General features: G+C 49.7%; 1 protein-coding gene across 12 annotated transcripts in view; it reads right to left on the bottom strand.

The window, feature by feature from the left end:
* The window catches only part of LOC123760405 (epithelial splicing regulatory protein fusilli), a 258,631-nt gene that overhangs the window by 60,068 nt on the left and 174,342 nt on the right, over positions 1-24,221 (bottom strand). For 8 of the 12 annotated variants that reach the window (XR_011229333.1, XM_069328848.1, XM_069328850.1 and 5 more), the window contains exons 7-8: positions 16,055-16,230; positions 2,320-2,432 (exon numbers count right to left, since the gene is read on the bottom strand). Coding sequence is in view for 11 of the 12 variants with exons in the window: in XM_069328848.1 (XP_069184949.1) it covers positions 2,320-2,432; positions 16,055-16,230 (289 nt within the window). In the remaining variant the exon portion in view is untranslated. The remainder of the gene's footprint in view (positions 1-2,319; positions 2,433-16,054; positions 16,231-24,221) is intronic. The other 4 variants (XM_069328851.1, XM_069328852.1, XM_069328853.1 and 1 more) reach the window with 1 other exon arrangement.

Raw genomic sequence — 24,221 nt, 5'->3', positions numbered from 1 at the left:
GTGGGGGGAGGCGACACAAGGAGCGTGGGGGGAGGGGGGGACACAAGGAGCATGGGGGAGGGGGGGCGACAGAAGGAGCGTGGGGGGAGGGGGGCGACAGAAGGAGCGTGGGGGGAGGGGGGGGGACACAAGGAGCATGGGGGGGGGGACACAAGGAGCATGGGGGGGGGACACAAGGAGCATGGGGGGGGACACAAGGAGCATGGGGGAGGGACACAAGGAGCATGGGGGGGGGACAAGACACTCGGGCGTTTCTTGCCCGAAACGCATTGCGTAATAGTGGCTTTAGGCATTGTATGTACTAGCTCTATCTATATATCAATCCATTAATGTAACATCACTTGTATGTATGTACCTTACCTGAATAAACATATTTATTTATTTATTTTATTTACCCGTGCAGCCAGGGTAAACACGCCGTCATGGTGTACACAGTAAAAGTCAACGTGTCTGAAAGTTGAACACCGAACCCACCCTAATACGAGGTTTCGGTCCGTCCTGGACCCATCTGACGACGCTTCGGTCCGTCCTGTACGCTTATGGACTTCATAATGGTTCAGGACGGACCGAAAATACGTCACTTATTTCGTGTTTGCGAGTTTTCGGTGTCTAATTCTACACACAGGCGGCCAGATGTTGCCATGGCAACCACAGCACGTTGTGGGGGACGTGTAAATAAGCACCAACTGGTAAATTGCAAATAATTACAACTTAACAGTAGCCAAATTGCAATTGCAAATTGACCAAATATCTAATAGGTACCAGATACAGACCCGTATAGTAATGAAGAAACGATATGAAAGTAGTAGTAGTTTTAGAGTCGGCTACTCTGAACCAACTGTTACAAGCAGCACGGGCTATGGCGAGCCCGTCGTACTCACCCGCAGAAGCAGAAGATGGGGGAAGAACCAGGCTTACAAGTGTGTTACACCCTCGTAGAGGTCAGCTTACACTTGTCCAGCAACAACAACAACAACACAAATGAGCCACAGAGATATTAGAAAGAACTTTTTTAGTGTCAGAGTGGTTGACAAATGGAATGCATTAGGCAGTAATGTGGTGGAGGCTGACTCCATACACAGTTTCAAGTGTAGAGCCCAATAGGCTCAGGAACCTGTACACCAGTTGATTGACGGTTGAGAGGCGGGACCAAAGAGCCAGAGCTCAACCCCCGCAAGCACAATTAGGTGAGTACACTGACTTTTAGAGAAAATTGATGAAATCAAAGTAGCTAAAGACAGCAGGGGACTCGAGCATGACCTATGTGGCTGCTGGACACCAACCTGGCCAAATGTCATGTGATGATAATGGTAAGTGAGAAGCGGCCCCACGGACGGTACACTGAGCCAGCCCGGTGTGTGGCCCAAGACGGTACACTGAGCCAGCCCGGTGTGTGACCCAAGACGGTACACTGAGCCAGCCAGGTGTGTGAGACACAAGACGGTACACTGAGAAGTCTCGTAATCTGACGAAGGTCAAACAGTGTCATGCCACACCCACTAAACCTATGGAGGTCCGATTCTAATTAGTCTGCTAAAGGGAACATTATGCAGAGGTACCTAGGAGACCCAAGACACGTCTGCACCTGTACATACACAACCTACAGGAGACCTACTTTTGGGTGTGCAGCTCTGGTATGGAACCCTTCATTAGACATCGAAAAAAAAGTACCCGAGATTTTATCAAATGATTGAAGACCGAGGAAACTTGATATACATGATTAAAGGAAGAGAGAAGACATGATAACGACGTACAAGATTTTAAGGGGAATTGACAAAGTAGAAAGCGGCAAGTTGCAAATACTGGATCAGTAGGCCGTGGAGACCTAATTGTTAACAGAAAACCCTCACAGATGTTAGGAAGAACGTTGTTACTTATGGGAGAGAATACAATACTGAACTATATGGTGTCAGGCCAAGTTGGTATACTCTTAACCTAACAATAACGGCCAAAGTGACATTGTACGTACACGTACAAACACGTGTACACACACACGTACAAACACGTGTACACACACACGTACAAACACACGTATACACACGTATACACACACGTATACACACACGTATACACACACGTATACACACACGTATACACACACGTATACACACACGTATACACACACGTACATACACGTATACACACACGTACATACACGTATACACACACGTACATACACGTATACACACACGTACATACACGTATACACACACGTACATACACGTATACACACACGTACATACACGTATACACACGCACACCCCTGGAGCCGTACACCAGCTCCCCGACTGCAGCAGGTGGTGGTGGTGCAGTACTTACCACTTGCTTGGGCGTGCAGTCGTAGGGAAGGCCGCGCATCCTGATGATGACCTGACCCCCGCGGGACAGGAAGGTCTGGGCCTCATTGTTGCTGCCTAGGAAAGAAAACAAATCTAGTGTAAGAACAGCTCGCTCTAGGAGAGCTGTACCGTTCTAGTAATGTGTACACAAATAATTGTAAGGGGAAAATGAGGGGGAACTGACCCCCTCGCCCGGCACCCGAGGGGAGAACACTTAATAAATCCATAAGGGCCGTGACGAGAATTCGAACCTGCGTCCGAGAGCATCCCAGACGCTGCCTTAATCGACTGAGCTACGACACTCACTATTCTCAAGCTTCAGCACCTCCAACAATGTCTTGTCTTATTACGTCAAGTTAACACTAACCACTAAGGCAACATCTATAAATAATCACCAAAAAATTTACTCTTTTAAAACAAATTATATTTTGAGTCACGTCTTTAAGATCTATTTAACTTTGGCAGGCCATCAATGGACTTTTCTTTTGCTAAATAAATACTTGAAACAAACGTGAGAGGAAATGACACCTAAAATGTATACAACCTTGAATGATTATAATATACGGAGGGAATACTGTGTGGATACTTTCAGCGCCGTGGAGAGGGGACCCTGCTGCTTGGGTAACAGCTTCTTCCCCCGAATCAACCTACCCTGGCTTTGCGCCCTGGTGAGGCCACTCCAGACCGACAACCAGAGCGCAACTCCATAGTCTCCTGAGACTGATGGATGCCTACTACTACTGTGTGGAGGGCGGGGGGCAACATATTGCTAAGGGGATGAGGTGAGGGAGGAATATAACGTTTAGAGAGGGCTGCGAAATATAATGGAGAAGTTATATAACATAAATGGAGGGAAGAGGACAGTTACACAATTACAGCCCCGCTCCTGTGCCAGGAAAGTCCACGACGGGCTCACCATAGCCCGTGCTACTTGGAACTTTTGGTTCCCAATAGCGAATCTTAAACAACGAAGGGGAGGGAGGTGTTGGCTTAAGGCGGAGCCAAGCACTGCTACTCTAAGACCATCACTGAGACTGAGACGTACAGCGCGTTTAAACGTGGAAAGGATCATTCAGCCTCGAGTCCGATACAAGGAATTTATGGAAAACGTGAACATTTGCGAGTCTGCATTTTCTTAATAGGTTGCATTTGCAACGTTGGTTACGATAAGAGGACGGGTTGTCTAGACTGCACGACCAGTTGTACATCAAGGAACCAAATCACTTTCCCGAGGTCCATTTTATTTACTAGTTCCTAACGTACGGGTCATAAAGACGAAGCCTACTGTGCCACAAGACCCCTTATACATATACGAGAAGCAGGAAGCTAGTGCCAGGTCTTATATGATGGTATGAAACTAAGTGCTTTTCGTCTCTGAAGACCCATTTGACCTCCTTGGGGCGCACCGCTTCCCACATCTTAAAAGATTCTCCACCACTCACTCTGGACTTGCTTTAATATCCAGTACAACGTTCCTCGATTCGTTCCAACGTTTCTTAGATCCAGTAAACTATTTCACTCGCACATTGTAGCGTCGCAGATCCTGCCCCTGGAAACACAAACCGTAACTGTCTCTATTTTCCGCTTGTTACAACTTGTAATAAAGTTGTTACATCTTGGCTTAACGTGTTTATGACGAATTAGAACGTTGTTACAACTTGCTATATTGGTTGTTATAACTGGTTAGGAGGTTCACGTCTGAACTCTCTCGAACGCCTGTCTTCAGTCACAGGAAGGTTAACACACCTTAACTGTTTATTGCTGCCATAGTTATTTGACTGGTGCATGACGTCAGCGTCCTTATGGTCACGCTGGTGCTGCACGACACCGTCCACCAGGTATGGTCACCCCTCCCTCAGGGGGGGGGGGGGGATATGCACTCTTGCGTGTCCCTGCAAGCATCCGTGACCGCGCGTGCGGGTCCGTTACACACACAAGTGCGTGTGTGTGCTTTTGTGTGCGCGCGCGCGTGTGCTTGTGTACTCGCCTAGTTGTGCTTGCGGGGGTTGAGCTCTGGCTCTTTGGTCCCGCCTCTCAACCGTCAATCAACAGGTGTACAGATTTCTGAGCCTATTGGGCTCTTCCTCTGTGTGTGTGTGTGTGTGTGTGTGTGTGTGTGTGTGTGTGTGTGTGTGTGTGTGTGTGTGTGTGTGTGTGTGTGTGTGTGTGTGTGTGTTTGTTTTAAGAGGGGGGAGGGGTGTGAACATGCAGTCGGGAGTGATAAGAAAAGTGTGTCATGTGTATATCTTCTCCCCCTCATTCCGAGTACATACCTGCATACAGGCTCACTCAAGACAAACATGTGCGTGGATTCCTGAGTCACATGTTCAAGCACTCTCTAACTTTGTTGAAATTCCCCCCCCCCCCCCCCCCGCCCACACAACATGTGCGTCCGTCAAGAACACCTGCCGTGCACCGTGTCACGTCTGGTACTGGAAATGTTATTCAACGCTTCGTACATACGTGTACTGTTCGTACCAGGTCTGTTCTGCTTACACGTGTAAACAAGAGGTTCACACAGTACGCGACGCAAATTCAAATCCCCGCAGAAACAATCGTCTCCCAGATTACGAACACACAAATCACAACAGCGTGATATATCAAATGAAGTGTAATGATGTAAGGGCGAAGAGGTAGAACGGCCTATTGACATAGCTCGAGTGCATGGGGGGATTTTTGTTTTTTTGTTGCCGCCGAAGGCGGCTAGTTTATTGTGCACCCCATACTCATCCTGTGAGCGGTAGCGCAAAAGCATTACAGAGGGCACAAAAGGTCTTTATCAGACCTCATCTTAGATTATTACATAAACAATTTCTTCAATCCTTCACACCTTATAGATACAATGTCAGCTAGTTACAGAGAAAGTGCTATTACAAGAGCTACACATTTACAGTAAGTCTGGGGGGAGTTGTGTAAAATCCTGGTTTGTGTCTCGGAGAGGCTGCAGGATCCAAGTAAATTCATTAGAATTTCTGGTTGCAATTCTTATACCATGTCGTAGCTCAGTGGATTAAGGCAGCGTCTGGGATGATCTCGGACGTAGGTTCGAATCCTCGTCACGGCCCTTGTGGATTTGTCTCCCAGATTATATTACTGTTTCGCTAACCCCGCCCACCTTCCCCGGTCTCCACCTACGGCATTTGGCTGAGAGAAAGTTTACATGGTGAGGTATTGCCTCCACAGGTACTCTACTGCTCAAGTATAGGTTAAAGGGCCAATTGGGGCAGCCACACCCAAACAATGCGCCTGAGGGGATGGGGGAGAGGCCCCTAGCTACGGTCCCCTGACAGCTCCTGTGTATCTCTTACCCCTACACACACACACACACACACACACACACACACACACACACACACACACACACACACACACACACACACACACACACACACACCTACCTCGACGGCTCATATCACCAAAATGCTTCCAGTTTACTTCAATATTTTATCATCATTTCCATCATTGGGTGCGTCACGATGACCCAACTTCAATATGTGGTGTAATGATGATGTCTCTGGCGACACGGTGTAAGTAAGTAATTATCAAAGAAGGCACCGAGCCGGGAAGGGGGACACGGTGTAATGTTGTCTCTGGCAACGGTCCAGTGCTTCCTTGTGCGTGTAGTATGCTGTTGAATAATGCCCATGACACACACACACACACACACGTCTATATCCGGCACATTAAGTAGATAGTTATGTCCGTGTCAATCTCCCGGGCCAGCAGTAACGATGAAACACGCTCCTTTGTGTTGCGTATGGCTTCAAGATGGCCGACACCAGTCAATGTACCATCGAATAAAGCTTTATTGTCAGTGTTAATGGCCTATATTTTTCAGTTCTGTTATTTCAAACATTTCCCAACTGAGGCTAATGAATGTTGAGGCTAATGAATGTTGAGGATACAAGAGGCACCAGCCACTGCTCTTCAGCCTTCAGAATGGACGGAAATGTCTCAACAGCGACACAGGTTCACTGCGCTCAGAACAAGAGGCCACGAGCACACTGTGTCGCTGGAACCGACTCGTGTGCTGGCGCGCACCACCACCATTTTCTGGACGTTCGTAACTAAAACGTTTCCATTTTTGAAACGTTTCTACACTGACTTGAACGCTTCTCTGACGCAGCTCGTCTTAACGTTAATGGAAAGAATTCTTTTCTAAGCTGGCCGAGTAAGCCGGACGACTCAAACAGAAAACGGAACATTACGTCACTTTTGTGAGTCGATTTCATTTCAAATTACGTCCAAATTTGGCCATAGTGCGCATACGAGCCAAAAGTGACATTATTTTTAAGAGGACGGGTTGCGTCCTCATTGTTACTAAACACGCCATAATCCTTTCTTCAACCTCCCACCCCCACATATGAATAAAAAACTTTACATGTGACAATTTATGACGTTCGAACTTTTCTCGCAATTTTCCTCTCGTTCGAATCGCACCACTAAATGTTCCGACCACGTACTGTAAATACACTACACGTAATTGCCAACAGAAACAAAGCCCCTAATGTAACCTCTCCTACAACTATACACCAAATAATATACTTTATTATTAATTTTGATTTGTTAAAATGTAGTTTTTAGCTCCACAAGGACGGTAACATTTACTATAGTGTCTTATGGTACACTGTTGGCTGGACGAGCACAGCCCGAGGGACGTTATCTTGAGATGATTTCGGGGCTTTAGTGTCCCCGCGGCCCGGTCCTAGACCAGGCCTCCACCCCCAGGAAGCAGCCCGTGACAGCTGACTAACACCCAGGTACCTATTTTACTGCTAGGTAACAGGGGCATAGGGTGAAAGAAACTCTGCCCAATGTTTCTCGCCGGCGCCTGGGATAGAACCCGAGACCACAGGATCACGTGTACAGTGTGCTGTCCGCTCGGCCGGCTCCCTGGAAGGGATGGGCACGGCTGAGGTTGGACAAGCACAGCCCGAGGGGAAGGGTACATTAATGAGAGGCGAGGCGCCAAGTAATTCCCTCGCCCTCAAATAAAAATATTAAGAGATTTAAGGTAATGAGAACGCTTCCAACTTTATCACATAGAAGGCGAGGTACTGACTGTCCTGTGTGGAGTATTATCAGAGAATGTTATCAGAGCGTCTCGTTCTCCCTGATTACGGCAGATACCACCACTCTTAAGCGTCCTCGCCACCCCTCCCTCCACCCTAAACACCCCCCCCCTCCTCCACTACACCTCCACATTACCTTACTCCCATTTTACCATTCCTACACTGTCCCCCCCCCCCCGGCCCCGCCACTATCCCAAGGCCTCCACGCCTTAGTTTATAAATACAGCGCCGTGACTACACTTACACCCCACCCCGCTCCTGTGCCAGGTAAGTTACGGGCTCGCCATAGCCCGTGCTACTTGCCCGGCTCCTGTGCCAGGTAAGTTACGGGCTCACCATAGCCCGTGCTACTTGCCCCGCTCCTGTGCCAGGTAAGTTACGGGCTCACCATAGCCCGTGCTACTTGCCCCGCTCCTGTGCCAGGTAAGTTACGGGCTCACCATAGCCCGTGCTACTTGCCCCGCTCCTGTGCCAGGTAAGTTACGGGCTCACCATAGCCCGTGCTGCTTGGAACTTCTTCCGAGTAGCTGAATCTATAACAACAACAACATACACTTACAACAATACTGAATATCAATGCTAAATGGAAATGTATATGTTTATTTCTCAATGTTTGGCAATATGTTTATTGTTTGTGATGTGTGTCTATGTATGTATGAACACGTTGTACTGAACGAGGGTGAGAATAGCTTGAGCTACCTCATCCCTTTGTGTGTATTTTACCTCAATAAACTTATTTCAATTTCAATGCTAAATAGTTTCAAGGCGTGTTTAATGTTGACACCGGCAGTGAATGCTTGCATCAACACTCCATACTCTCCACAATCTCAAATAAAATCGATCGTATGAACAAATCGTAGCTCAGTCGACTAAGGCAGCGTCAGGGATGCTCTCGGATGCAGGTTCGAATCCTCATCACAGCCCTTGTGGATTTGTTCATTTGATGCATCGTTAGTGTGATTGTGTGTAAAATCGATCGTCTACGTCACGTTTAACTAACCGCTTCACCTTAGCACAGCTTCACGTGGTTAACTTTAAATATTTGTATAACTTCTCTCGGGGGATTGTTTTGTTTTAGAATTATATAGAAATAGGCCTATTTTCCGGCGTGGCTGCGGGAGAACAACTCTCGAAACCAGACACGGGGAAAAGACAGGTGAAGGTGGCCCCCCTGCGCCTAACCCAACCTCCACTTGTTAACAACCCTCCCAATCCAAGGTCCTTACGGGCTCACCATAGCCCGTGCTACATGGACACTTCGTTCTGAGTAGCTAAATCTAAACCAACAAACAACCCCAGGGCTGCTGGAGCATTTATTGTGGGGGAAACTTCTTGGCTCTTTAATAACAGGACTTGCAGCGGTGTGTAAAGTTACATGAATATTATAATTCCTGCCAGAGGCCAGGCGCTGGGGGACTAGTCCGGCCAGGCGCTGGGGGACTAGTCCGGCCAGGCGCTGGGGGGGACTAGTCCGGCTAGGCGCTGGGGGGGGACTAGTCCGGCTAGGCGCTGGGGGGGACTAGTCCGGCTAGGCGCTGGGGGGGGGACTAGTCCGGCTAGGCGCTGGGGGGACTAGTCCGGCCAGGCGCTGGGGGGGAATAGTCCGGCCAGGCGCTGGGGGGGACTAGTCCGGCCAGGCGCTGGGGGGAACTAGTCCGGTCAGGCGCTGGGGGGGGGGACTAGTCCGGTCAGGCGCTGGGGGGGGGACTAGTCCGGTCAGGCGCTGGGGGGGGGACTAGTCCGGTCAGGCGCTGGGGGGGGGGGACTAGTCCGGTCAGGCGCTGGGGGGGGGACTAGTCCGGCCAGGCGCTGGGGGACTAGTCCGGCCAGGCGCTGGGACACGCCCTTAATGTCTGAAATCTTACACTTCAAACTTGACAGCGTAAGACCTATCAAACCAAGTCCCCGGACAGCTGCCCCACACTAACGCGATACAGGCGGCTGTAGGGAGTGCAACTCCAGCCTCGCTCCACCAGCCGCCAGTGATTAAGGAATTACTGAACATAATCAACCATTGGAAACATGAATATGGTCCAGGACTGACCACACGCTTCCCCGGGCTAATGTACGCGTCATGAGTGAGTACTTCACACCACGTGCTGGGGGTGGGTAGGGGGAAGGAGGGAAGGGGGGTAGGGGTAAGGGGGGGGGGGGTCAGCCAGGTAGATAGGCAGGCAGTTAGGTAATACAGAAGACAAACTGGGTTAGATGCAACAGGGCCAGGAACGGATGCAACAGGGCCAGGAATGGATGCAACAGGGCCAGGAGTGGATGCAACAGGGCCAGGAATGGATGCAACAGGGCCAGGAATGGATGCAACAGGGCCAGGAACGAATGCAACAGGGGCCAGGAATGGATGCAACAGGGCCAGGAACGAATGCAACAGGGGCCAGGAATGGATGCAACAGGGGCCAGGAATGGAAGCAACAGGGGCCAGGAATGGAAGCAACAGGGGCCAGGAATGGATGCAACAGGGCCAGGAATGGATGCAACAGGGCCAGGAACGGATGCAACAGGGCCAGGAACGGATGCAACAGGGCCAGGAACGGATGCAACAGGGCCAGGAATGGTGGCAACAGGGGCCAGGAATGGATGCAACAGGGGCCAGGAATGGATGCAACAGGGGCCAGGAATGGATGCAACAGGGGCCAGGAATGGATGCAACAGGGGCCAGGAATGGATGCAACAGGGGCCAGGAATGGATGCAACAGGGGCCAGGAATGGATGCAACAGGGGCCAGGAATGGATGCAACAGGGGCCAGGAATGGATGCAACAGGGGCCAGGAATGGATGCAACGGGGGCCAGGAATGGATGCAACGGGGGCCAGGAATGGATGCAACGGGGGCCAGGAATGGATGCAACGGGGGCCAGGAATGGATGCAACAGGGGCCAGGAATGGATGCAACAGGGGCCAGGAATGGATGCAACAGGGGCCAGGAATGGATGCAACAGGGGCCAGGAATGGATGCAACAGGGGCCAGGAATGGATGCAACAGGGGCCAGGAATGGATGCAACAGGGGCCAGGAATGGATGCAACAGGGGCCAGGAATGGATGCAACAGGGGCCAGGAATGGATGCAACAGGGGCCAGGAATGGATGCAACAGGGGCCAGGAATGGATGCAACAGGGGCCAGGAATGGATGCAACAGGGGCCAGGAATGGATGCAACAGGGGCCAGGAATGGATGCAACAGGGCCAGGAATGGATGCAACAGGGGCCAGGAATGGATGCAACAGGGGCCAGGAATGGATGCAACAGGGGCCAGGAATGGATGCAACAGGGGCCAGGAATGGATGCAACAGGGGCCAGGAATGGATGCAACAGGGGCCAGGAATGGATGCAACAGGGGCCAGGAATGGATGCAACAGGGGCCAGGAATGGATGCAACAGGGGCCAGGAATGGATGCAACAGGGGCCAGGAATGGATGCAACAGGGGCCAGGAATGGATGCAACAGGGGCCAGGAATGGATGCAACAGGGGCCAGGAATGGATGCAACAGGGGCCAGGAATGGATGCAACAGGGGCCAGGAATGGAAGCAACAGGGGCCAGGAATGGAAGCAACAGGGGCCAGGAATGGAAGCAACAGGGACCAGGAATGGAAGCAACAGGGACCAGGAATGGAAGCAACAGGGCCAGGAATGGATGCAACAGGGCCAGGAATGGAAGCAACAGGGGCCAGGAATGGATGCAACAGGGGCCAGGAATGGATGCAACAGGGGCCAGGAATGGATGCAACAGGGGCCAGGAATGGATGCAACAGGGGCCAGGAATGGATGCAACAGGGGCCAGGAATGGATGCAACAGGGGCCAGGAATGGATGCAACAGGGGCCAGGAATGGATGCAACAGGGGCCAGGAATGGATGCAACAGGGGCCAGGAATGGATGCAACAGGGCCAGGAATGGATGCAACAGGGGCCAGGAATGGATGCAACAGGGGCCAGGAATGGATGCAACAGGGGCCAGGAATGGATGCAACAGGGGCCAGGAATGGATGCAACAGGGGCCAGGAATGGATGCAACAGGGGCCAGGAATGGATGCAACAGGGGCCAGGAATGGATGCAACAGGGGCCAGGAATGGATGCAACAGGGGCCAGGAATGGATGCAACAGGGGCCAGGAATGGATGCAACAGGGGCCAGGAATGGATGCAACAGGGGCCAGGAATGGATGCAACAGGGGCCAGGAATGGATGCAACAGGGGCCAGGAATGGATGCAACAGGGGCCAGGAATGGATGCAACAGGGCCAGGAATGGATGCAACAGGGCCAGGAATGGATGCAACAGGGCCAGGAATGACTACATAAACATAATAAGATTGGCAGAAAAACTGAAAATTATATTGCCTTCAAAGCAGACACGACCGACACTCCTATATGATCATATAAGAAGGAAAATGACAGTGAATGACCATGATCAGATTACAAAAAACGGGAGGCCAGTATACGGAAAATAATACACATTTGTGAGGAGCTCAATGCCAGCTCCCATGGAGTGTTCACTACTGAGCCTGAACAGCTCCCGGAGCTACATGAGGAAGCAGACCTGAAGAGAAACTTTAAAGTGTTGAGGTAACAACGGAGGAATAGGAATACAACTAGCATCACTAGATGTAGCTAAAGCTTCGTGGCCTGTTGAGTATCACCATGGATGTTAAACGAAGCAGCACGGGCCCTCAGCATACCTCTGGCGCTAATCTTTAACGAGTCCCTTACAAGTGGGGTGTTGCCCAGCTGCTGGAAGAAGGTTTATGTGGTAACAATCTACAAGAAAGGAAAGAGAGAAGCAGTACTTAAGAGACCAGTGTCGCTCATAAGCATCCCTTACAAAGTACTTGAAAGAATTATAAGGCTAAGGCTAGCTAGACTAATTCTAATTCTAAGACTAATTCTTTCTAGGTTGCACACCTAGAAAGAATTGGATTTGTAAGTAAACAACAACATGGCTTTAGAGCAGGGAAATCATGCCTGCCGAACCTCCTGGAGTTTTATGATAAGATAACGAAAATAAGACAAGACAGACAAGGCTGGGTAGATTGCATATTTCTGGACTACCAAAAAGCCTTCGATACAGTACCACACAGGAGGTTACTATATAAACTTGAAAGGTAGGCAGGCGTAGGCGGCAACGCACTAACATGGGTAAGGAATTGCCTAACAGACAGGTGTCAGAGAGTGACAGTGAGGGGCGAGGAGTGGGACTGGCGTAGAGTAACAAGCGGGGTGCCTCAAGGATCGGTGCTGGGACCCATACTATTCCTCATTTATGTAAATAACTTGACTGCAAGAGTTGAGTCTTGTATGTCAATGTTTGCAAAACAATGAGGAAACTAATAAGGATGCAAAATGCAAAACTAATGAGGACGGTTGAGATTGTAACGATTGACGATTGTAAGATTCTCCAGTCTGACTTGAACAGGTTCCAGAGCTGGTTCCAGAAATGGCTACCAGAGTTCAACACGAAGTGTAAGGTGTTGAAAATAAGATCAGGAGTCAGGAGACCGGAAGCCCGATACATGATTACGGGAAACTACCTCCCTATACCGACTAGAAAAAGATCCGAGAGTGGACATAACACCAAATTAAACTCCAGAGGCTCATATAAATAGAATAACGTCAGCCGCATACTATACTCTCGCAAAGTAGAGGGGAGGGTCATAGTCCTAAGGGCCTTGGTTCGATTCCCGGAAGAGGCAGAAACAAATTGGCAGTTTCTTTCACCATGATGTCCCAGTTCACCTAGCAGTGAAAAGGTACTTGGGTGTTAGACAGCTGCTATGAGCAGCTTCGTGGGGAAGTGCGCACGCGCGTTATATATATATATATATATATATATATATATATATATATATATATATATATATATGTCGTACCTAATAGCCAGAACGCACTTCTCAGCCTACTATTCAAGGCCCGATTTGCCTAATAAGCCAAGTTTTCATGAATTAATGTTTTTTCGTCTACCTAACCTACCTAACCTAACCTAACCTAGCTTTTTTTGGCTACCTAACCTAACCTTACCTATAAATATAGGTTAGGTTAGGTTAGGTAGGGTTGGTTAGGTTCGGTCATATATCTACGTTAATTTTAACTCCAATAACATAAAATTGACCTCATACATAGAGAAAAGGGTTGCTTTATCATTTCATAAGAAAAAAAATATAGTAAATATATTAATTCAGGAAAACTTGGCTTATTAGGCAAATCGGGCCTTGAATAGTAGGCTGAGAAGTGAGTTCTGGCTACTAGGTACGACATATATATATATATATATATATATATATATATATATATATATATATATATATATATATATATATATTACAGAAAAAATAGATTGGTTAGAAAGGCGGGGTCCAAGAGCTAATAGCTCGACTCTGCAGATACAAATAGTAAATGCACACACACACACACGTGTTGTTAGTAGAGAGCGGTGAGTAATGAATGGTCATAGTTAATGGTACAGGAGGTAGATGGTGCCTACCCCATGGAGGGGGAGGGGGGCGGGGAGGGGGGCGGGGAGGGGGGCGGGGAGGGGGGCGGGGGTGGTACTCACGGATAACATTCATCATGCGCATAGTTTGTTGCATGGCGGCGTGTTGCATGTTAAGGTGGATGTTCATGGACATGGTCTCTGGTGGGATGGGGGGCGGAGGGTGGCTTCCCCCACGTCCTCTGTGACTCTTCTCAGTAGACATTACCCGCACTACCACCTTTTCCCCCCGCAGTTGTCAGCGAGAACTTTACTGTATCAACCAGTGCAGCGCGTCCTGGCAAGGTCGCCAGCCACGGTGGGTATAGGACCGCGCGGTGGTTCAGTAGCGAGATGCAAGATTAGTTTTTTACCGCAATGGTTGTGACACCGGCGACCCGTGTGTCCTGCGACACTGTAGGACCCCTCTTATAGCCGCCGCCACACTCCCCTATCGCGAGGGGCCACAACCACGCTCCTCACTGCAAGTCAGAACATGGTCAACAGCAGCGAGCGAGAGAAGCCACGCGACACCACCACCATAACCCCGCCAGGAATTGGTTAGGGAGGCGTGAAAGAGCAGCCTCACCCGCCACTCGCGCGCACCACAACACCAGCCACGCAACTAGTCCCCTGGGCACGAGGGCCTCACTCCCAGCGTTACCTGCTCCCCTTATCACTTCCCTTATCGCTGTCCTTATCGGCAGACACAAGGAGAGCCATGGAATTACCTGGTTGCCCATCTAAAAGTGCCCGATTATACCCGGCAGCTTAAGTCAGCCGATCACATCCGTTTCAATCTATCAAGCTCAGCTTTATTTCCAGGTTGTGTGGTGTTGCATACGGTCCGACCCAACACTTCCCCGCTCCTCCTTCCTCGCTGATCTGCTGATAACACCTCCGTGTAACCACGGACCCTTATCAAATAAACTATGTATACGAGATAATTCACTGACTGGACGACTGCCACAAGCACCAATGTTCTACACTTTGCCACCAAATTGCATCAAACACTTGTAAGTATCAAACTTAGCAGAATGAGCAAGTGTTTACCTGAAAAAGTGCGAGTTTCAGGCCAACAACTTGCTGTGTTCAATGGGGTTGTTAAATGATTGTAGTGATGGGTAGCGTCAACACTGGTACTCAGGCCTCACGCACCCCACACTGGTGGAAAGGGCCACACTCTCAGAGGTATTACGATTGTCTCAAAATCTTCCCCCATAATAACAATTCCATTATTTAGCACACACCACCTTATTAGTAGATGGCATCAATGTCGGAAATTTAGTAAGGTTAAGCACGGTACGGTAATTAGTAGCCGAATGGGTGAGCATAGACACGTACACACTCCTGCCTTTAGCGACAGACATCCAAGGGGTTGCTCTTCTTGTCTAACTCCAGAGACCCACAGCCTACTGTTGCTACTCTGGCTATACACTTCTCAATCATGTTAAAGTTTACTTACACCTGCTAATTAAGCCAACTTTGCGATAGAGTAAATATCTCGCCTCCCGGTAACAAATCAAAATAATTTTGCAAAAGATACTAATTTTATAAACTTAAAATTAACTATATTTATGAATATAAAGTTCAGAGGGAAACGAAACTATGACTATAGAAAATGGGCAAAAATCTGATAGAGAAAACGTACGTTATATGGGAGTCTCTTCTCATTTACAGACACTTGTGGAAAAGAGTAGTTCCAGGGAATATAATACATGGTTACGAACTCGTCTCGTCATTTGACTTCACCACAATACTAACAATGACCTGCCAACCCATATTAATTTTTTTTCTGAGCATTGTTAGCAGGATTCCATAACGGCAAAACAAATTTACAATTTAAAATAGCAATCCGAAGCTGCCGATACAATTACGCTTCATCGATTAAAAAAAATACCACTGGAAGTCAATTTAATCCTCCTCCACTAGTCACCATCTCCTACCAAAAGCACACCTACAGTACTAGACTCCTAGCAAATAACTTAAGAACGTGCTGACCAATCCGCACACTAGAAAATGAAGGGACGACGACGTTTCGGTCCGTCCTGGACCATTCTCAAGTCAACTGTGTCATTTTTAAGATCGCAATCTCCCTCGGGTTGCCGGGGCGTTGTCCTAGCAGGTGAGGTTAGGGCGGGTGGGTGACGGGGGGTCGTGACCTACTCACCGCCGGCCACGTTGATGAAGTCCTCGCCCGTGGCCTTGTACACCTCTATGTACCGGTTGCCGATGTGGTGCTTATGCCTCTTGAGGGCCATGTCGCGGTGCTCGGGCGAGATGAAGCGGATCAGTGCCTCTCCGTTTCTGCGCCCCTGGGGACTCAGGCACAGTGCCACACCACCCCTGCGGATACACACACACACACTCTGGGTCAATACACAGCAATAAGACAAATTGAGAAATATGAATTCACGAACACATACATATTTAAAAAAAATTGAGGACAAGAACACAAGGGTCACACGTAAGGGTGAAGATATTCCCTAGAAAAGTAGAAAACAAAAGAGCAACAATAAATCATTGAAAGCATTCACGTACAAAATAGTTCATATTTACGGCAGGTTAAAACAGTAAAATTAATGATATTGACAATTTACTTACTGGACGAGAGGAGTACAGGAATCTAGATGTCAAGGATCTCACATTATTCATTTGTGTTTATACACAAAATATAAAAATAACCAAATACATCACTGGCAACAAATTAGCTGAACTCCGATGTTATACATTCTAACACAAATTTATCATCTAAATGTAAACAAATGTGTTTTCATTAATGCTTCTTAAATTGGAGATGCATATAGTCATAAGTACATGTTTATGAAGAAAGGAGACGAGTCCCCCCGTGAAGCAAGTCCGCCCCTCCCCCCCCCCCCCCCGTGAAGCAAATCACGGGGGGACTGTTGGACTTTAGTCTGGCGTCGGTGTGGTGCCTGGGGGGGGGGGGGGTGACGCCGAGGGTAACAATTGTCTCCCTCTCACCTTGGCTCCTGTAACGCTGACGCGTGATAACTTAGTGTTTCAGCATCAACAAACTATTTCAACTATGTTTCCTCAGCACTCGCGCAGCGCTGCACACTATGTTGAAAAGCGTTAACATGGGTCGAGAGATGGAAAGGATTTATGTAGGCTTCCTTTGACGCAGCGTTCGCAGGAGGCTTCCGCTAGTGTCGGACACGTAGGAGGCTTCCGCTAGTGTCGGACACGTAGGAGGCTTCCGCTAGTGTCGGACACGTAGGAGGCTTCCGCTAGTGTCGGACACGTAGGAGGATTCCGGTAGTGTCGGACACGTAGGAGGATTCCGGTAGTGTCGGACACGTAGGAGGATTCCGGTAGTGTCGGACACGTAGGAGGATTCCGGTAGTGTCGGACACGTAGGAGGATTCCGGTAGTGTCGGACACGTAGGAGGATTCCGGTAGTGTCGGACACGTAGGAGGATTCCGGTAGTGTCGGACACGTAGGAGGATTCCGGTAGTGTCGGACACGTAGGAGGATTCCGGTAGTGTCGGACACGTAGGAGGCTTCCGCTAGTGTCGGACACGTAGGAGGCTTCCGCTAGTGTCGGACACGTAGGAGGCTTCCGCTAGTGTCGGACACGTAGGAGGCTTCCGCTAGTGTCGGACACGTAGGAGGCTTCCGCTAGTGTCGGACACGTAGGAGGCTTCCGCTAGTGTCGGACACGTAGGAGGCTTCCGCTAGTGTCGGACACGTAGGAGGCTTCCGCTAGTGTCGGACACGTAGGAGGCTTCCGCTAGTGTCGGACACGTAGGAGGCTTCCGCTAGTGTCGGACACGTAGGAGGCTTCCGCTAGTGTCGGACACGTAGGAGGCTTCCGCTAGTGTCGGACACGCGGGAGGCTTCCGCTAGTGTCGGACACGTAGGAGACAGTATTTCAGGTGCAGGAGTTGTGAAGGACATGACAGGGAACAGGGTTCCAGGGACAGGGTTCCCTGTCACAGGTATGACAGGGAACCAGGTGGTGGTCCCCGCTCTGGCCCGCAACACGCAAGGGACACAAGCTTCCTACACCAGAAAAACATTTTCTGGAGGGCGGTGATATACATATAGGTGGATAAGGACGCCATTAACCTGTGTGTTTATAAACACTTTACTCGTGTACTCTATATAACGCCTAAATAAGTGCACACACACACTACATTATAGGAATTTGTGTGTCTAAAGCTGCAGGACAGAAGTTTGGGACTACACACACACACACACTGAAATTTGAAGGGGAGTGGTGTGGGGGATGGAACGGACGTAGGAGTGTTCGGGATAGGTCAAAGTTTAAAGCTGAAATATAGCGTATATCCGTATACCTCCTCCTGAGGGATTTGATTTTCGTTCTCTGATATAATCCTGAATGAAATCCCAAGTGAGATGTCCGTAGAGTTGGGAAGGAGTCTTGGGTAGTTACTACCTTATTCAATCTTGTGTTGATGATATCCTCATAATGCACCCGGAAGTCTGTCAGTGCAGACTACTGATCACATGCCTCTGTATGACTAACCATCCTGTGTGATGGGGATTTTTTAGCATCACGTAGCTAGCTTTGTGACACACTGTACTCCTTCATATAGTCTAGGGCAGCTGCACAAATGCAGATGTACCTAATGTATTAATAAAAAAAATGCATGAATGCAGATGTACTTAAATGTTAATAAAAACAAAAGAATTTATGAGAAAAGGCGAAGAGGGAGAGGCGTGTGGGGGGGGGGAGGAAGCGAGAGAGGTGTGTGTGTGTGAGGGGGGGGGGGGAGGTGTGTCAGATGATTATAAAGTTTTCCTTTAGTGTAAGAGTAGTGAGAAAATGGAATGACCTAAAGGAGCAGGTTTTAGATGATAACTCCATTCAAAACTTTAAACTCAGGTATGACGGGGAACTATGCCAGGAGTCATTGCATTAGACAACCAACGGCTAGAAATGCAGGGGTCCAAGAGGACCCCTGCATTTGTGCCTGCAGGCTCGATCCTGCAGGCACAAATAGGTGGCTACAAATACGCGAGAACACACACACAGTGAGTGGCTGACAAATGGAATGCATTAGGCAGTGATGTGGTGGAGGCTGACTCCATACACAGTTTCAAGTGTAGATATGATAAGAGCTCAATAGGCTCAGGAGACTGTACACCTGTTGATTGACGGTTGAGAGGCGGGACCAAAGAGCCAGAGCTCAACCCCCGCAAGCACAAATAGGCGAGTACACACACACACACACGGAGTTCCCTGTGTCGTAAGGCACAGGGAACTGTGCCTTACGATACTAGAAAGAAGGGAGAGGGGGGACATGATAGGAACGTATAAGATACTTAGAGGGATTGACAGAGTGGACATAGACGAAATGTTCACACGGAATAGTAACAGAACGAGAGGACATGGATGGAAGCTTGAAACTCAGATGAGTCACAGAGATGTTAGGAAGTTTTCTTTTAGCGTGAGAGTAGTGGGGAAATGGAATGCACTTCAGGAACAGGTTGTGGAAGTAAATACTATTCATAATTTTAAAACCAGGTATGATAGGGAAATGGGACAGGAGTCATTGCTGTAAACAACCGATGCTCGAAAGGCGGGATCCAAGAGTCAATGCTCGATCCTGCAGACACAACTAGGTGAGTACACACACACACACACACACACACACACACACACACACACACACACACACAGAATCTGTACACCAGTTGATTGCCAGTTGAGAGGCGGGACAAGAGCGCCAGAGCTCAACCCCCACAAGCACAAATAGGTGAGTACACACACACAGACAAGCTCTAAGAGACCCTTAGATCTCGAGAGGCTCAGGAATTTGTACACCATTATATTGCCAGTTGAGAGGCGGGACCAAAGAGCCAGAGCTCAACCCCCACAACTAAGCACAACTAAGTGCCACACAACCTGTTTACCACCCCTCCCTGGCTGCACAACCTCCACACAACTCCAGCCGGCCGCTTGTGACTGTTGTCAGGTCTGTACGGTTGAAGTTCCCTTCCTCCTCGACACATGACCGGAGCCTAACTTCTCTTACTGTCACTGACTCCACTGTCCAGTGATCTTCCCCTGTGACTTACGGCAACAGACAACGGCTGCCATATTGGTCTGCGACAGCCGCAGACACCGGTCTTCGTGGGAGACATGTATTAAAACTTTTAAGTGTGTGTGTGTAGGTATTTTTTATTGGGATGGGGGACAAAAATCACAATACAACCTAACCTAGCATAATGTAGGGCCTGAGAACGTTAGGGTCATGTTTAGCTTTTGCTACATTGTTCTACTATGGCAACTGTTATTAAATAGAACGGCTGTTAGGTGAAGAGGACCGTACAGCCTGGGAGGCAGTCTGCTCAAAGAGGTCTCTCCAAGTTCGAGGAGTCACTTGCCAAGGAATCAGAGGCAAAGAGACAGAAGGAAAGCTGGAAGACAGACCAGAATCGGACTTCGTTTGTGCTCGGTGTGAGATGGACTGCCACTCTCGGATTGGCCTCATCAGTCACACCAGACGCTGCACCAGGATTGACAACTAGGGCGCAACTCCATAGTCTCCCGAGACTCAAGGATGCCTACTAATTTTAGGTGAAGAGGAGCACAAGACAGCCAGTTACACAGACATGGGGATGCGAGTGAGAGAACATGGCGAGTGAGAGAACATGGCGAGTGAGAGACCATGCGAGTGAGAGAGAGAGAGAGAGAGAGAGAGAGAGAGAGAGAGAGAGAGGGGGGGAGGCCAAGTGTGCGGCCAGCACGTTAACAATGAGACATGACCAGGACCCAGAGCTGCCTCACTGCTGTGTTTACAAAACATGTACACTCACGCTCCCCCCCCCCCCCCCCGGCGCCTGAGGCCGGCCACCGGTGCTGACACCTCCAGCACGTACACGCGCCCGCACACGCCCCCTACACCCACCTACCATTAATGACTATCAAACTAATTAAGTATGCGCCTTCTGCAGTCTGGCGCCCCCTGGAGCCCCCCCCCCCGAAGCCCATTGGAGCCCCCCCCGAAGCCCCTTGGAACCCCCCGAAGCCCATTGGAGCCCCTCCCCCCCGAAGCCCCTTGGAGAGCCCCGAAGCCCCTTGGAGCCCCCGAACATCTTAAACTGCCGCAGGGCGAACACTGCGAATGGCTACAACCAACGTGGCAGTCTGGGGGAGGGAGGGAAGGATTGGGGAGGGAGGGAAGGATTGGGGAGGGAGGGAAGGATTGGGGTGGGAGGGAGGGGACGGAGGTGGTGTTGGGTATGTAGGAAAGATTCTGAGAACGATGGGGCGGGGAGGAATATATCATTTCTACACCGGGGAGGCGTGCTGTTAGGTCTCCCAAGAGACTGCGGCCCCTGAGGGAGTCCTAGAGTACTGGCAGCTCTCCCTCCTGTAGGGAGGCAGGCGGTGCGGGGAGGACGCGCCCTCAACTTCAAGGGATTTATGTCAATGGTACATCCCAGGCGTCTTCCGTCTGTGGGTACAGGGGGAGGGGATACAGTCTCCTCCCATGGGCCAGTCGACGGTCCACACCCTCCTCCCATGGGCCAGTCGACGGTCCACACCCCCTCCCATGGGCCAGTCGACGGTCCACACCCCCTACCACGGGCCAGTCGACGGTCCACACCCCCTCCCACGGTCCACCCACGATCAGACCATCACGGACATATGGCACCCAGGTATTACCCCACGACCATGAGAATGCCCTGGTGACACACCGGGGAGGTGGTGCCATGAACTAACACCACACTGGAAGCTGCAACACGTGAAGGGCCTCGTCTCCGCCATGCCTCGCCTTGGGGTTTGTTGAGGGGGCGGACGTGGGGTGGAGAGGGGTGTGTGGTGAGGGGGGGGGGCGTGGAAGGGGGTGGTGAAGGGGGGGGGGCGTGGGGTGCATGTGAAGGTGGCGTGGGGCGTGGTTGAGAATAGTTATACACGCTCTCTTACCTGTGTTTTTCTTATAAACAATCTCTAGACAAGATCTACTCCCCGAAGTCTGGGCTGAAACAAAGCTTTTCTGTGGGCAATTTGATCGATAAAGCTGTTAACTACTGCTAGCATCTCCCAAAGGCCCACACAGCTGTGACTCAGCTGATACAGCACATCCCGCTGTAACTTCCGTAATTCCTTGTTGAAAACTTTCAAACTTTGGTACGGTAATAATTGTTATATTTACTAGTTGAAATGTTGGCACGGTTGTCTTTGCTATGGACGATACCTCGCCTCTCTTTCGGGTCAATTCTCAGATCAAAATTGTAACTTGAGAAAGTACAAGCACTCTGTGCAGATCGACTTGAGAATGGTCCAGGACGGACCGAAACGTCGTCGTCCTTTCACTTTCTAGTGTGGTCTGGTCAACTACAAGCACTCTGATCATATGCTGTGGCAGAGTGCTCAATACCCCAGTGCACTGTGGGGGGTGGAACACACCTCAACCTTGGCCATGGAGGAGAGAACTGTGTTGGCTAGCAATGTGTAAGTGAATGGTCACGTCTGTGGTCGGGGGAGGATAATCTTTCTCGCTCACGGAAGTTATATATGGGTGAAGATTACGAGATTCGACCTCTGGATCATCTTCCATGTATAGATTATAGGACATTACTCTAGTCTCCACTCCAGGGACCACAGTCAAGTACCTCTAGTCAGTGGAGGCTACGCGGTGCTCCAGGGAGTACCGTCTAGCCTCCACTCCAGGGAGAGACCTTGAGGTTATCTTGAGATGATTTCGGGGCTTTTAGTGTCCCCGCGGCCCGGTCCTCGACCAGGCCTCCACCCCCAGGAAGCAGCCCGTGACAGCTAACACCCAGGTACCTATTTTACTGCTAGGTAACAGGGGCATAGGGTGAAAGAAACTCTGCCCATTATTTCTCGCCGGCGCCTGGGATCGAACCCAGGACCACAGGATCACAAGTCCACCGTGCTGTCCGCTCGGCCGACCGGCTCCCAGAGAGGAAGACCTAGGGAGGGAATGTGTGGGGTTCAGGTCACGGGTCAGCAGTAAGGTAACACAGATGCTGCACAATCACTAACAATGTGGCGACACAGCTCTCCTTTCCCCCCCCCCCCTCCTCATCCCCCCTCCCCCCTCTCAACCACAATGAACCCCCAGTCAACCCATCCCATTCCTACCCCCCCATAATTACCACATCCTTATAATTAGGGCTAAAAGTCCAAACCAGCCTACCTATAGTGTGTGACCCGGCACCTCTAATGTGAGTGGGTGAACAGAATTTGAATTGAATTGAACTCTCAGGGGAAAGCGCTAAGCCATTATGACTATACAGCACTTGGAAGGGATCAGGATAAGGATTTGGGATGGGACTGGGGACAAGAATGGTGCCCAATCACTTGTGGACGGTCGGGGATTGAACGCCGACCTGCACGAAGCGAGACCGTCGCTCTACCGTCCAGCCCAAGTGGTTGGACGTGGGTGAACAGAGCTTCAAGACACCTTAGATGTTCCATTACACTAATTATCAACATCTTTGTTCCAAATTGAAGAGTTCGTTATCATATAAAAGTTTCGAACATTTTCTTGTAATGACATCCCACGAGCCTTGGGTCAGTCAGCCCCTCCGTGTGAGGGTGGGCTGCGTCACAATACATGGCCTCTCTAATAATACATCGCATTTTGAAATCAATACAGTACCCCCAAAGGTCAAAATATGATCATAACAGTTCACAACTGCGTTTCCTGTGCGTGTGTCCATCGCTTAGGTTAGGCAATTTAGTACATCATTTTCTGCACGTTGTGACAGCTGGAGAGGACTCAGAGGAGATGGAGAGAGCAAAGTCCCTCTCATTGCTCACTATTCTATTTTATCAGTTAATAGTTTATACAAATTTCGAATACAGTAAGTCAATTATGAACACTTCTCTTATGAACAAATGCACAAGGGCCGTGACGAGGGTTCGAACCTATGTCCGAGAGGATCCCAGACGCTGCCTTAATCGACTGAGCTACGACATGGTTAAAAGAATTGCAACCGGGGAAATGTCGTAGCTCAGTCGATTAAAGCAGCGTCTGGGATGCTCTCGGACGCAGGTTCGAATTCTCGTCACGGCCCTTGTGGATTTGTTCATCTGATGCATCACGCTATTATGATTTCTGTGTGACTTCTCTTACAGGTTTACAGTTTTTTTTATTTTGCATGTAAACCATTAATGAAAAGTTTCTTAATGATTGCACAGGCCTGGCAGTGATAACAGTTGGGTGGATCAGGTAGAGAGAGTAAGTTCAGTAGAACTTCGGTTTCAACTCCTTTTGACCATGTCGTAGCTCAGTCGATTTAGGCAGCGTCTGGGATGCTCTCGGACACAGGTTCGAATCCTCGTCACGGCCCTTGTGGATTTGTTCAG

The sequence above is a fragment of the Procambarus clarkii genome, chromosome 22 (genome assembly GCF_040958095.1).
Source record: "Procambarus clarkii isolate CNS0578487 chromosome 22, FALCON_Pclarkii_2.0, whole genome shotgun sequence".
NCBI lineage: Eukaryota > Metazoa > Arthropoda > Malacostraca > Decapoda > Cambaridae > Procambarus > Procambarus clarkii.
The sequence above is the reverse complement of the archived record's forward strand: the minus strand, read 5'-3'. Positions and strand labels throughout refer to the sequence as shown.